General features: G+C 46.5%; 2 protein-coding genes across 2 annotated transcripts; one reads left to right on the plus strand and one right to left on the minus strand.

Moving 5' to 3' along the window:
• Positions 1–1897: 1897 nt before the first annotated feature.
• On the plus strand, positions 1898–10690 carry LOC109472338 (neurocalcin homolog). The gene is made up of 2 exons (XM_019772048.1): positions 1898–2263; positions 10267–10690. The coding sequence occupies exons 1-2, from the start codon at positions 1910–1912 to the stop codon at positions 10468–10470; spliced, it is 558 nt and encodes a 185-aa protein (XP_019627607.1). The 5' UTR covers positions 1898–1909; the 3' UTR covers positions 10471–10690.
• A 1267-nt stretch (positions 10691–11957) lies between these two features.
• On the minus strand, positions 11958–14833 carry LOC109472148. The gene is made up of 2 exons (XM_019771722.1): positions 14236–14833; positions 11958–14107 (listed from the first exon to the last, which is right to left on the minus strand). Exons 1-2 carry the CDS (start codon positions 14831–14833, stop codon positions 11958–11960), a joined length of 2748 nt encoding a protein of 915 aa, XP_019627281.1.
• Positions 14834–15191: the final 358 nt, after the last annotated feature.

Here is a 15191-nt window from a genome sequence, read left to right on the forward strand (position 1 = left end):
CAAGCGTCTGAAGTTCTGAGGATGGTAAGGGAACTTTACTGTGCTGATTTTGCCGCAGTCAGCTTTCGCAAAAATGGCACTGCTTGATGATGACTTTGAAGCAAGATATATCAGAGCACAGTAAAAAGAAACAGTCAGGGACAGGGAAAAAGTGTTAGCGCTTGGGACAAGGAAACACAGTCAGCACCAAGGACAGGGAAACACAGTCAGCACCAGGGGCAGGGAAACACAGTCAGCACCAGGGACAGGGAAACACAGTCAGCACCAGGGACAGGGAAACACAGTCAGCACCAGGAGCAGGGAAACGCAGTCAGCACCAGGGACAGGGAAACACAGTCAGCACCAGGGACAGGGAAACACAGTCAGCAACAGGGACAGGAAAGCACAGTCAGTCACGTTTCATGTTGACAACTTAGAAAAATGAGTCAGGTTCTTTCGAGACTGCGGTGCATTATGAAACCAATAGTTTATGGACATGTATTACTGACTGCAGGGCGCAGAAAAAGTACTTGATGCTGGTGGATGTGAGAAATGCGTGACTTCCTGGCAGACCAAGTGACTTTTACCTTGTATGCTCGGCTAGGACGCCATGGGGTAATTTGGAAGACATTTGGATGTCGTGGGACATGGCTGTCGTGATCATTTTGTAATACACTTTACAGAATACACTTAACGTCTGGCACTTTAGCGCCTTGCTGCGTGCGTAAATACTTGTATGCGTCATGTTTTTCTTGCTAATGCAGTAAACCAATCTATAACTGCTGTAACGGATCGCTAATTTCAGCCTATATTCGCATGCTTCTCACTAGGTGGGGCGATTTGACGTCAGTGACCACTTAAATTCCTGGGCTTCCCATGCGTGTATAACTGTGCAGGCGATTAGACTGACAGAGTCTATACATTCTCCCATTCATTCGGCAATATGATATCAATTAGATTATGCATATATGCCATATATTCAGCTAGAAGCGTCACGAAAAGTGATCGTTAAGTGGAAACATCTTTCTTGAAGTTCGCACGAAGGGCAAATTGTGTTGGGGAAATTTTTACGTTAGGTCGACTTCAGTGCGTATGTCATACGTGGTAAAATCCCATACACCTACGCACGGCCTTATTATGCTCGCTGCAGTCTGTCTTTCCTTTTGTGATTGTTATCAGCGCCATGTATCTTCCTTATCCGCCTTCCTTTATAATCCTGCATCATACACGCAACTTTTATCGCTTTCTAACGTTACCAAGAAACACAGCGAGTGTTTTATTTCTCTGGTAATAACCTGGAACATACTCTTTGATTTGCATAGCTTCGTGGTCATTTTGAAGCTAGGAGTGAAGATTAAAATGAACAACACGAACTGCGTGTGTCCTGAATCTTAGCCAGCTTTCCTCTCGCAACGTTTCCTTCAAATGCCTGCCGACTTGTTTAAGAGCTTTTTTTACAATCATGTTGGCTAAGGCTTGTGGATAGATACCATATGTACGCGTAATGAGAGTTAACCAGGGGTTGATCTAACTCTTCGCATGTGTAGAAAGAATAAATAAGAATAGAAAACAGGTAGTTTATACAGGATAGCTAATATGGTTACACACATGTAGAATAGTATTCACCGTGACATACAGACGCCCGCCAATGCTGTTAATTCCGTTACGGCCTCACCATTCGCCACGGATGATAAAGTACAGAAATCCTCCTACTCCGCTCCCATTGGACGAGAAGCACGTGGCTGAGTCTGGAGTCAGCCGCCGATGTTGTTTCTTCCGCTGGCCTGCTCAGGAATCCTGCAGTTTCCCGTACCAACTGTCATGCTGCTGGGACCGGCCTAGCAACACTTCCCGGGGCACATGGGCGAAGTATTGGGGAAGTTTCGGGGGCAGGGCAGAGATGGTCAGAAAAAAACGGTCCATCAGTCAGATGTTCACGCAGCTCGAGGAAATCACCTACTTCAACAGGAGCGAGATTAAGAAGTGGTACAAGCTGTTCTTGAAGGACTGTCCGGACGGACACCTGAAGGAGGAGCGCTTCGTGGCGTTTTACACCGGGTCCTTCCAGTCAGGAGATCTGGAGAGGAAGGAGTGTTTGGCCAAGCAGATCTTTCGAACGTTCGACCGGGACGGCAGTGGGACCGTGGACTTCAAGGAGTTTATGTGCGGCATGAGCGCGCTGCTGCGGGGCACGACTCCGGAGCGCCTGAAGTGGGCGTTCAACATGTATGACCTCGACGGGAACGGAGAAATCAGCATGCAGGAGCTATTACATGTACTAAAGGTACGGCTGTACATCCCATGTCTAAACGCCAGTTTATTTAGGGGAGGGAGAACTGTACACGCTTCAACAGAGTTAGAGCCTCAGACACCTGCAATTCATATATGATTTCAATAATCTACAGCTCACAGGTTGGTCCCCTGCCGGCAAAGTCATTCGTCATGCCCGTGTCTGTACACAAACTGCGAGGTGTTGATAGTGGGGTGAATTGGAGAGAGTCTATACATCTTCCGAGTAGCACACGCACCATACACGAAGCGATGATGTTTTGTCTTCCTGCTTGAGATTGCATGTCTAGTCTAAAAATGCCAGAAATATGTGTTTCCGCTAGGTCGGTAAGTACCGCTTTAGACGCTCTGCTCCGATTTTGACTTTCTCCTTGCACGATGTCATTTATTCTACGACAGCATAAAGACACACCGGCGAGTATAGTTAACGTTACAGTTCCCTTGTCCATTGATTGTGCATTAAGGTTCAAAAGTAATACGCAGCGTAGTTGACGTGGAGTTCAGATAACTCGCACTACGACCACTTGATGGTCCACTGCGAACCGACTCGTGCATCTCGGGACCAAAGTTACCATTTTGAGACTCATCAACGCCTCTTTTCATCACCCGAAATGGCTGAAAAGATCACAGCTGCCATTACTCCAGTCCTTATCACTGTTGCATGTGCAATCAAACGGTCTTTCGTTTTCTGTCTAGTCGGTGTCACGATTTAGCGACGTCACGTTCTCCTTGTATTTCAATTATTTGTAAGTCTGCAATGATCAACTTTGTTTATACAAACATATTTCTGCTAGCCTAATGGTAATAAAAGCAAAGGTTAAGCGGACTGAATCCATCTATTTCAAACAGTCGTGTGACCCGAGTCGTGTCGACAGGCACTGCCCTGTATTCCCCTGCCACGATTAACGTTAAAGAAACCATTTACGCGAAACCCACCACATGGGCGCTTCCTTTCTACCCGGGGATCTTGTTACAGGCTGATTAGACGAGAAGATGCACGACACACGCTTATGGGTCAGCGAATGAATTGATGGACGGATGGATTAAAGAACCTGACAAAATACATCCCCTGTCGTTCTATATATACTGGTCGAATCAGATAACATGTAACGCCCGTCATCCATGGTTTATCTGTGGGGAGTGTTTGCTACAATATACATGGGGCGCGAATATAAAGGTTCATGTTAACCATTTATTCAATTAATCATTCAATTAATCAAAATGGATCATTGATCAAACAAGAAACTTGCAGTCAGATGCCAGCTGCATCATGTTACACGAAGCACCGCTGCATTAAAATAGCAAATTTCGAATTCTTAGTTACACATGGAGAATCATGTTAGAATATTTGCTGATGGGATAGAACGAGGTTACGCATTGAAATTAAAGGTTTAGGTTGATTCTATGAAATATTTACTCTTACTACACGAACAGATATCTTTTTTTTAATCTCTCGGGGGGGGGGTGTAGGACATACCAGAGATTAATTGTACTATTCTCGAGCGCGGACTCTGGAGGACCTGCGATGTCATACGACTAACGGCTGATGGCCCCTTTATAAGAAGGATAGGCGAATAGAACAGATCGCAATTGATATCTGGTTGGTGGGCGTCAGAAGGAAGAATCGTAAATTGAACAACGGCATCTTTCAGAGTTGGTGATAACAGATATCTCTTCTATCGAAAACGGTTCTCTTGTGGATTGCTCTAAATAAGAGCCTGGCCTACTTTGATGGCAGGTATATACAGCGTGTACCTTGTAAACTTTTCAATAGATCCAAGCTTTAATGTTTCACATTGCGAAGTGATTGGGTTGCCCTGTCCCTGGTGCTGAAGGTGTTTCCGACGTTTTTGTGGGAATCTCCATTAGCTTCAGCTGTAGCAGCGAGAATTCCTCGTGACGACTGTAGATTCTGCAAGACCGGCTGGTATTATTAACATTCTCCCTGCTTTCTAACTCTACTACACATTTGGTGTCCAAAGGTAAAGTCAGCAGAAAGAAAGTGAAAGTCATTCATACTCACCATATCTACTCCCTACCACTCTTTTTTATCTCCAGCGGATTCGATCCCGATTACAAATGTTCATGGTATCATCTTTGCTCCTGCCCCAGCTGCGCTCCTTTACTTTACTATCTGGGTCAATTTTCATATCTATCATACGGTATATGTATTGTAGTTTATGTTGCTGTATTATCATCATGTACTTGTACCTGCATTTGCTAGCATACATTTCTTCTAAGTCGTACACGAGGATAAAAAATGAATGAGGAGCCCCGTTACACCTGTCCGGCTACATTACGTACGTAACGAAGACAGCTGAGGCAGGGTTTACAGTTGGATTTAACCCTTGGATTAGAGTGGTTTAATACACAATTACATAATCCGTGACCGCGTTTCGTGTTGGACAGTAAAGTCGTGGCTCTGTGTATGTAATTTCTATCAGCAGCTAAAGGCGACCGTCAGGTGCGACCACAATTGTAGAACCGTCCGAACTGTTTTCATACAATGATATATTGAATTCAAACTGCAGACAGACAGACCGGAAACATCTACTTTGTTGTTTGGCGACGAATGACTGCAACCTTTTACCCCAGATGTCCCCATGTCGTCTCATTAGTGGGTCCTCTACTGAGACAATAACCTTCTCCGGGAGGCGGCCGGGACCCAGGGGCTGGCCCCCGTGGTGTGGGTGACTCCGGGTCGGGTTGGCCTATCCGGGAAAGTAAATTGGCTTCTCTCGTGTAATCCTCCTGCTACAAGGCAGTCGCTCACTGCCACGTCTGTCGCAATAAACGTGATCCAGGGCCAAGTTCTTCCCGGAGTAACCATCATTCATGCAGGGTTTAAATAGACTGGCTACGTGGCCCCGTGGCATTTACCCTTTTCTAAGAAAAAGTTTTGACGTTGGAATAAGTTTGTAAACAACCACGAAATACTAGTAAAGATAACTAAGTAAAGCAGGGCGTATCGTATTAATGCATTATCATCTCGTATGTAATATTACTTGGCAATGTCTTAAGTCCTATAGGAATTGATGGCCATGTCAGGTTGTAAACACAAAGCTCATTTCACCTATTCATCCTTTATCACAACTACGCGGTGAGCCATTGTTTTTAGAATAAATCAGATACTTTATCGTTCAGCAGCGAGCAATAATTGGAAAATACTCCCCGGGCCGCTGAAGCATATTGGAATTCATTATATTTGTACTTATCCAGCTACTCAGGTGGATGCCATTCAGCAGTTTCTAAGTTCAACTCGTCAGGGTGCTGTGAAAGTGTGATATGCTACCAATCGAGCTGCTGCGAAAGCTGCTGCAGCTCTATACTTGTCTTGTGTAAATCAGTAGACGGAGAAGACAAGACTATGAGTGTTCATCAGCTTGCTTTTCACCTTTCTATATGATATGCTCATGTGCCATTCCAGTACCTACATGTATGCAGTTTACAACCCTGTTCACGAGTTAATCCCTCCAGGGGAAAAGATATGAAAACACAGACAGGCCAGAGATTAATTTTGCTTTTATCGAGTGACGATGATCCTGGGGTATAATATGGGGGATTATTTCAGTATACATGGCAAATGCTTTGAAATCTGCCTCTCAATAACTTCCTTGAAAGAAACGTTCCCTACGGCAGCGCTGCTGAGCACTTAACTCCCATCAGTATTCAGTATAATACCGGGAAGGTCAACGTCAGGGCGGATTTGGGGAGCAACAAGCAATCCCGTACATTCCCCCACCGGTTTGTAATCCGATCTGCATGGTACCAAATCTGCCCATGAAAAGGTCCGGAGACAATTCATCAGGCACGCACGTTCTGAATCATTACATGCAACAGCACGGAGACGACCCCGGGATTCAGAGCAACAGCGCCGCTCTTAAAACACTACCCGGTAATGGGACTTTTATGTATTGGGAGTCATTCCGAGCATGCTGAATTGACTTCAAGTTCCTCAGATAGACGTAACGCAGGCTAATGTCGGTGCTAATCGTTCGGCATGGGCCAGTTGTGGCGTCTACTTGTCAGATTTATCACCCGGCTAGGGTGCCCGTGGCATTACCTTGGCATTCCACCGGCTTACAGGGGCATTCCATGGGCTTTTAGGGATTTCCAGCTTTGATACTTTAAAACCCCGGCAGTACGGATTAAACAGTGTATCATCCTGGTTGTGAGCTCTGCGAATGATAATAAATGTATGATTAATGACCAGTGCTGGAAGTTAACTTTGTTGGGAGAAGAAGAAAGATTTATATCACAGAGAAGCATCACAGCTTCAAAAAAAAAACCTCCACGTTCACGGCGCCGAACTTCACCAGTACTATAGTGCTCGTAGTTACAGCTCTAGTCTGCAGGATGATTACTACCTTAGGGGAGAAGTGTAATCATACCTCATCCGAGGGGGAATAGACGTGTGGGGTGTTAAAAGCTCAGATCGAGGTGAATTGGATTCTCTCGGGTTAACGGAGCTGCGTCCTCTGTGATTGGTTCTGATTTGCCCGCTTGTACATTCACTACAGTCCCCTTCCTCGGCACGTGCCGCAGAAAGCAGTTCAGTAATTTCCACCCTTCGCCATTTCCGACATTTTTTAAGGCGGCCTCATCTTGTCCTCAACCTCCGTCTGAACCATCCCCTGAAACCATGTACTCCCGCCATACATCAGTGTAGGCTGTGGTACATAAGCGCATTAGAAGAGTCCTCGGGCTACTGTAGCTGAGCTTCCTCCGGCATTCATCACGAATTCTCGTCTCGCGCTCAAGTAGGCATGCAGTCAGGACCTAGAGCAAGAGCAATCACCGAGATTTACACAGATCTGGGAACATATTGGGAAGATTTGCGTCTCGACCCATGCATCTTCTTATCACGAGCTAACACAGGGCCCAGGGAAATAGCGAGATAGGGCTTTGTGCGTGCGTATGGCACTTGAGCTACAGCGTAGCGTCAGGCATCCACAGGACAATATTGTCACCGAAAAAGCACACATCAGCCAATTCTTCTTCTCCTGTTCAACCTCCAACAAATGACAAAAATATGCTTGATCCCACCAGCTAGCGAATAACGATCTCTGTCAAAAATGACAGATGAAGAGATTTTAAAACTTTGTTGGTTTACACAGAGAACGCCCACCGCTTTCTTTAGCGAGAATTACTAGGCAGCGGCAAACGGCTCAGGCTTGAGATATGATGGAAATTGTTAGGAGTATGAAGACTTACTCCGCGGAGCGATCAATCTCCAGATACGGACGTCTTGCCCGTACCACGGCACGCCTTACAGAGGCACGGAGGCGCCAAATGGAACAATCTTGCCTCTGGTTTTGCGCCACCGCCACAAATCACGCCAACGCAGTTCCTGGCTGGCTGTGTTCGCCTGATAAGGAGCTCCCGCGCATTACCGCCGCGCTTCAGGAGATGTGGAGACAAAATCCGAACTTTTCATCCCTGCTTCCTCACTCAACACGAGTTCCTGTGGACCTGCGGTGTTTTATAATGGAGAACGCAGGAACTAGGAGGTCCGATGTCAACTAGGAGTCAGGAAACTACGATAACATATGCATAGGCTGGCAATCCGCGGATTGTAAAATCTCTATCTCTTCTGTACAAAACGAAATCTCAACAGAGTGAGCGAGTAGGTCCGAATGGCACGGAGACCGAATGTAGTTGTTCTTGCGCCACTTTCTCCCCATCTTCCTTTCTTTTTCGTTACTCCAGTCCAATAATTGTGCCGAGGGCATGGCTCCGGCTCAAAGGGAACTTGTAAGAGCCGTCCTATCTGCGTCCTGGTGTGTTTAAGTAGAGTCTCGGGCAAGTGTTTTATCAAGTTCCCTTTGCTCTAAAGCCACGGAGTCGTCACAACTCGGCTACAATGGCAGGTGCTTTATCGTGCGTCTTTCAGTCAGGTTTTTATGCATGTTGCAATTGGCTGTTCAGAGCCTCAATAGTAAAACAAAAACATACCTTCCTTTATACCCGCGTAGCAGGTACACCACTGGGGTTTCGTTAGGATGAAATATAGTCACTGTACCTAGGCCTGTCAAAGGAAGTTACCCTCCTTGATGTGACACGTCGTAAGTTACCTGTAAATAGGGTCCGATTCTATACTACTTACAGCTGGAAGGCCATTCAGGACAAAGGGGTTACCATTTCAATTTACCACGCGAATATCGTCATCGATAGCCAACAAGGAAGGGCTTAGAACTGCTGCGGGACTTTCTATATCTGTCTTCGAGGGTCCTTCCCGGAACCGTATCTTCATCCCAGTAGCGAGATGTCATTTCGTTCTTTCTGGGAAATGAAGACGCGTGCACGTCTTTAGGAGTAAGCCTGAACATTAGGTTGGATCTGTGCTTATTCCATCAAGGGCCCTACAGCTCATACCGTCAGTAAAAAGCCTTCATCTCATCAACTCCAGCCCGGCGGCAAGCGTGCGTGAGCCCCGGGCACGGAGGGCCGGCCCGCCTGAGATGAACGAGATTTCAATAACTCTTGTTCCCAGGTTCTGGTCTCTTGAGATACTTACCAGCCGAGTTTGTCAACACCATTAATTTTCACCTGACAGTAGAGGGAATTAATTACAGACAACATCGCGGTATTTTGTAATTAAATACAAATTTGGTAGATATGACACTAATACACTTTCCCACTGCTGTAGCAATTGGAAGATAATGTCCTATAACAGTTAATAAACATGAGTCACAGTTCTCAATATTCCCTATCAAGAACAAATCCCCAGCAGTAATCTTTCAAAGCTTATGATGCTAACATTATTACCATTTGAGAAAAACATACTGGATTATACATTTGCCATTGCAATAAATATGCAGGATAAATAACTTATTAGCTCAACTCTAAGCGCTAATGACATCGTAGCTTATTAAAATTGAATAAACACACTCTGACACATCTATCTATTTGATGTTCCCACTTTTTTCAGAAAGTATCTGTGCGACTCATCTCACTGTCACTAAACCATCACAAAGGCCCCCTTTCCATAAGACGATGATCCCTTAGCTGGGCAACCGTACAGCGACCAAAACTGGATTTGTGTTACCTTTGATTTCATAATTGGAATATGATGTTTAGTATAATTAAAAAGATTACAGAACACACAAGTTAAATGACTGTTTCTTTATATATGAAATTCGTTGAGCGATCTGTCAAATCTGTGGTCCCTCAGGCGGTCGCAGCCTTCAGTGAAAAAGGAGTATGGTGACACACGTATCTAAGCCGCCTAGAGAACAACCATGACCCCACAAAGCCGGGCTTCGGCCTTCCTGCGTCATCAAACAGCGACCCGCTGCGTGTCCTGGAGTGCCCCGGACAGCGGCAACATTATGCTCGTGGACTGACTGGCGAAGTTACCGATTCAGAAAACATGAAATATGTCGTAAGGCCTGTTGGTTGTTGCTCAACGGCCATCGCATGAGGAAATTGAATAATATCCTACTGCTAACGTACAAGTAGAAATTCACCTTATAAGTGACCTACATCTAAGGTCGACCGTGCAGACTCTTGTTGGTTCCTTTAGAAAGCGCATAGCTTCTTTTTAATGAATCATACATTCACTGGGGCGATCATATGACGCTATTCTCTTCCCTCTCTATATGACCATGTTGATTTGACTATATAAATGACATCCTCTGGGAACCCCAAAACTGATGCGAGCGTGCAAATAAAAATAAAGTTTGGCAAAAACGTTGACTTCATTATGAAATCTACGTGGTCATGAAGGTTGAACAAATGACTTAACACATAGAGTATTGTATGATGAATAATAGACTCTTCATTTTCATTTCTTCACATTTTCTTCTTTTTCTTTCGAATTGCTTTTACCATTAGTGCAATTACGGCATATATTTGCACATTTTGCACCTGCTTTGTACGATTTACAGTATGGTCGAAAACTTTTCTTTATGAAACGGACGAAAATACATGGCCTATCCGCTAGATCATAGGTAATGACCGTGTGATGTTAACGCGTTGTACTTGCCGCCCACACAGTTGATGTACGAGCTGCGGAGCCCTGATGCCACCTTAGAGGAGTTAGAGCTGGCCGAGACGGACTTACGGAAGGTGGCGGACAAGATCTTCCAGGAGCTGGATGAAGACGGGGACGGGAACCTTCAGTGCAGGGAATTTGTAGACGGTCTGACGCGGATGCCCTATCTCTTTAGGATGGCTGACGGACGGCCTATCATGCAGTGACAGAGCCCGGGGGCGGAACACATAACAGCTCATAACCCCTGGGTATACCTTTCAAGTCTGTTACTTTGCTAAGCTCAGAGGATAGGGGCTGTCGGGAATTGTTATTCTGAAGATAAAACATATACGTGCTATTAGCGTACACGTTGACGTCGCAGACGAATGTACGAAAATATGGTGTTGGGACTCATCCCATTATATATATTAACTGCCGTTTGAAATTTGCAAAAATCGAACAGTCTGAGAAGAGGAACATCTTTAGACACGACATTTCTAATCGTTCATTTGGGATAAGCTCATCTGGGATGCAAGCCAATAGCATGAGCATACATAATCATAATATACAAGCCAGACCTGCGTAGTAATTATTAGCGGTGTCGTGTTTAAGATAACGCAGCTCTATCAACCTACGGACAAAGATTGCTCAACCATAGCCCATACATAGTTCCACATTTTCTGTGAGAAAGTTTTAATTACGTATTGTTTATTACACTGTGTCCAAAACACCCACGCTTGTACCAATACGTATTATTAATAGTGACGTTACTGATCGATGCCTACTACTGATCGTGTGAGACATTTCACTGACACTAGCGCAGTGAACATTCATTCAATTCAACGGCGTACGCAACAAATAATGCATTCTAGTAGCATCGTCATCCCCACGTGAAGATAATGCTATTTTTGGGGCATCGTTGTAGCTGTACCTCAGTCGCAAGACACACCAACACAGGTGTCTCCCCTTGCCTCGGCTCCATTCTTTACCTTCTTTATCAACGACTGACTTTTGCTGCGGATCGTTTCTCAGTAAGGTGACCTTTAATACGTGTGAGCAGTGAAAATATATTGCCGAGAGTAAATGACTTCTTATCGTTCAGATAAAATGGAAACTAGAACAATCAAACCAGGCGAAACAAAATGTTAAATCGTTCCAAGAAATGGGGACATTTAATCATTTACCGTGGGTGCGTAATAAAGATCCGACATGTATGAGACCATTGACCTTTCGACGTAACACAACCGCTAGTCGCTAGTATAGGACACAGTATACAATAGAGCATTACTATTTGTTACTCAGTGAAATGTGATTAAAGGCTGATGTGTTACGTCAAATATTGAGTTTTACTTACATTTTGTAACTATTGATTTAAATACCGGAGTCAATTTCCCGCATACTTTCAATAGTCAAACTACTGTCTATCTACCAAAGACAATATACATATACAGAGAAAATACATGTAGCTATAGTTCATTAATAACGATTGATCTATCTTGTTCAGAAATAAACGTATAAATAAACCACAACTTCGCAACCATACAAGCGACGGAAGAACCAACTATCCAACCAACAATTCAACCAACCAACCAACCAACCAACCAACCAACCAACCAACCAACCAACCAACCAACCAACCAACCAATTAAATCACACACCAATCAACCAAGAAAACAAAGAAACGCAGACTTCCTGCAGGACAGGCTGAAACTGTTCACTGCTCAATCTGACGAAAGCTAACCAGGGAGATAGCTGATCCCATCACGATGTTTTCCTCCTGACTGCAGCTCTCCAGCTTCTCTTTGTGCGACTGTTTAGTCTCCATGTTGCAGAGGCTCGCGGCGGCCACGAGGCCACCAAGCAGGGAGGAGGCGAGAATAGACACGTAACTCATTGTCTGGAAGGAGAAAGCAGAGAGGATCAGGTTGGTTGTGAAGACGACAGTCAGCAGAACAGATACCAAAATCGCTTCCGTCAGGTCCTTCTTGGACAACCTCCAGAATCGCGCCTTCAGACGGGAGCGGCAGACGGCTGATGTGAAGAAGAACACGTCAGCTGCGGTGCTGAGGCACAGGACGCCACCATAGGAGGTGACAGTGGCGTACGGCGCCGTGGAGCAAGAAATGATGCCATCAAAAGGAACGCTGGAGGACCCGAAACAGCGCGGCTGTGGATCGTAAAGGACGATTGCCGTGAGGGTAACAACGCCGGAAACAGCCCAGAGGAGCACCAGAGGGCCACATGCCGTGGCACCAGACGAGCCTGTGGACTTGCATCGCGTGAACTGGCAGGCCGCACCAACTTTCATGGAAGCCGTCAGTTTGGCAACAAGGCAGAACAGCATGGTACACGCAACAACCACCTTCCAGAGCCCCCCTGAGGAGTGAATGACCTGCCCGGCTGCCTGACTACCGTGGAACAGAAAGAGAGCCAAGACCAAGTGCAGCCGTAATACAGAACCTGTGGAGCGACGACTTTTACCTATCATGAAGTGGATGAAGGCAAACACTAAGAGGAGAAGCATGGAAGAACTATTGGTCACAATTAAGACTGTACTCTGTCGGGAGGAATCTGGCGGAAGCATGGTGGGAGTTACTGGTTGGACATTTGGCCATGTAGCGTAAGTCGATGATCCCACCGATGGGTTTCTGCCCATGTCGCTTGGATTGCTGGAGAGTAATGTAGAAATGCCTCTCCCCTGGGTGGTAACTGGATTGTCCATAGCTGGCATATTCCCACTTGATGACCTTCCTCTTAGGTGATTAATGTTTCCGAATCTTGGTCTTGAAATGTTCTCATACTTGAGGCTTTCACTATGTATGAGACTTCGACAAGAGAGTCGAAATGGGTCGAATACCTTGCCGACAGGACATGACTGAGTCCCGGTCCTTCCGTTGTAGCGTGCCTTCGTTTTATTCAGTTCGGAAAAGTCGAACATGATTCGCAGGGTTGGCACTCGGCTGTGCAAACGATCCCCCTGGAAGGCCGCATCTCTAGAGCAAGTGACATTTGGCCTGAGCCCCGAGGAAGCACATCGAGCGCAATCGATGTTGCGATACTTCTTGACACCAGTTGGACCATTCAGGTACACATTAGCTGTGTAAGAAGAACACCTATCCCTATCGCAGCTACTGTCTGGGCTATCATATATGACTTGTGGTACACAGGGTCGCTCCGTGACGGGTGGAACCAATTCCCAATCACAGTAAGGATTGCTTACAGGGCGAGTAAGCATTCTCCGTAGTGAGCCCCCCAAGAAGCACCTGACAAGACCTTGCCACGACAGCTTCTTTGTGGCGTTGTTACAGTGTGCGCAGAACAGGTTCCGGTAAGATGTGTTTGTTGTAGTGTCGAACACCGGCACGTGACGTAAGGCATCTTCATCCGGATCGGACGCCGACGAGACCTCGCACATGTTCCGTACAGCAGCGTCCCGCACGGCCGCTGGGCAGGTGGCCACCATCCAGTAGTGGCCGTGCAGTCCAGGAGTGCCGATACACTGCAGGGGCTGTCTGTCGTCGAGGTCTTCCTCCTCCCTTTCCCTTGCGTCGCTCTGCATGCACAAGAGGTGGTGATCAGCACAGCAGGTCCCAGCACGGACGCACCCGGCCACACAGGAGCAGGTCCTGGCGAAGGCTGGCGAGTCGTCGTGGCATCGCCAGCGGCAGGAGTCCGCCATTATGACCTTGAGAGGTTGAAGGTCGCCACCAGTGCCGTTTCTCGTCGTCTCACACTCGGTGTGATAATCCCGGCAGCAGTCGCCAAACTCCCGGCAGCTGGCGTCGCACTGGCAGTTGAAGGTACTGTTCCACTCACCACACCGGCCCTCACAGCTTTCCAGCTCCCCGCAACCAGGAAACTCACCTGCAGAAATTATCAAAATGCACCTGTAACTGTTGAACTATTTTGTTTACCACGACGCCGTCTGTGATAAGACATGGTTATGAAATATCGAGAAGTAAAGGATGGTGTGAAGACCAATCATTGCCTACCATATTGACCGTTGTCCCCTTCCCGTTGGCCTGTCTTGTTTGCGTCCATGGTCTCATGTACAGGTACAGCCGTATAATTGAAGCTTTCCGAGCCGATACCAGTTACACGCGGCTCAGTGGCAATTCCCACCGGGGAAGGTTCAGTCGTCGCACCGCTAGAGAGGGCGTCGGAGGCGGCGTCAGCACCGAGGAGGGACGTACGTGTATGGATAGGAACAGTGGGAGTCTTGACGATGGTCACGTTCTTCAGGCCGGGCTCGCTGGTTCCAGGGCGAGTAAGATGGCTGTTGTCCGGGCGTGGGGTTGTCTTGGGAACATGCGACAGTCCTGGGGGGACTCGTCCGGCGAATGACGGCGGCAATCTCGGGAATAAGACTCTGCGTCTCTGCCTGATTCTGCCACCGTCGGGATCAGCCGGGTTTGGTGGACCGGTCACCTGGAGGGGACTGCCTGCCACCGTGCCGGCTGGTTCGGACACGGGCGGGCGGGTGTCAGCGTGACGGGACTCCGGTACTACACTGGTAGAACCGGCTTCCTCCGCGTGAAGCATGGCGAAATATACAAGCAGCCACAAAGGCAAGCTTCGTGTGCCTGCCATCACTGCGCCTGCAACCAGGAAAGAAAAATTAAGGCTATGAATACAGAAAATATTCTTGCAAGTTAAAACGTAATGCTATTACTGTAGCATAAGATTACCAAGAAGCACAATTTGGTGACTGTAGAAGACAACGGATCGTGTTTTGAAATCCACTTTCCATTTAATCCGGTTATCAGATTTGAAAAAGTTTCATTTCATCTAGTATTTAGCCAGGATATACACGTGGCCTACTGGAGATTTTAAGTGATTTCTTGAGGGAGAATCCTGACTTGAAATAACATAATGCAACATAACATGTTATGTCATGATAGGATTGGTAGCTCTGACATCACCAAGGGAGCACGGTTCATGTATGAAT

Source organism: Branchiostoma belcheri, unplaced genomic scaffold, assembly GCF_001625305.1.
Source record: "Branchiostoma belcheri isolate BF01 breed outbred unplaced genomic scaffold, Haploidv18h27 scaffold27, whole genome shotgun sequence".
Classification (NCBI taxonomy): Eukaryota; Metazoa; Chordata; class Leptocardii; order Amphioxiformes; family Branchiostomatidae; genus Branchiostoma; species Branchiostoma belcheri.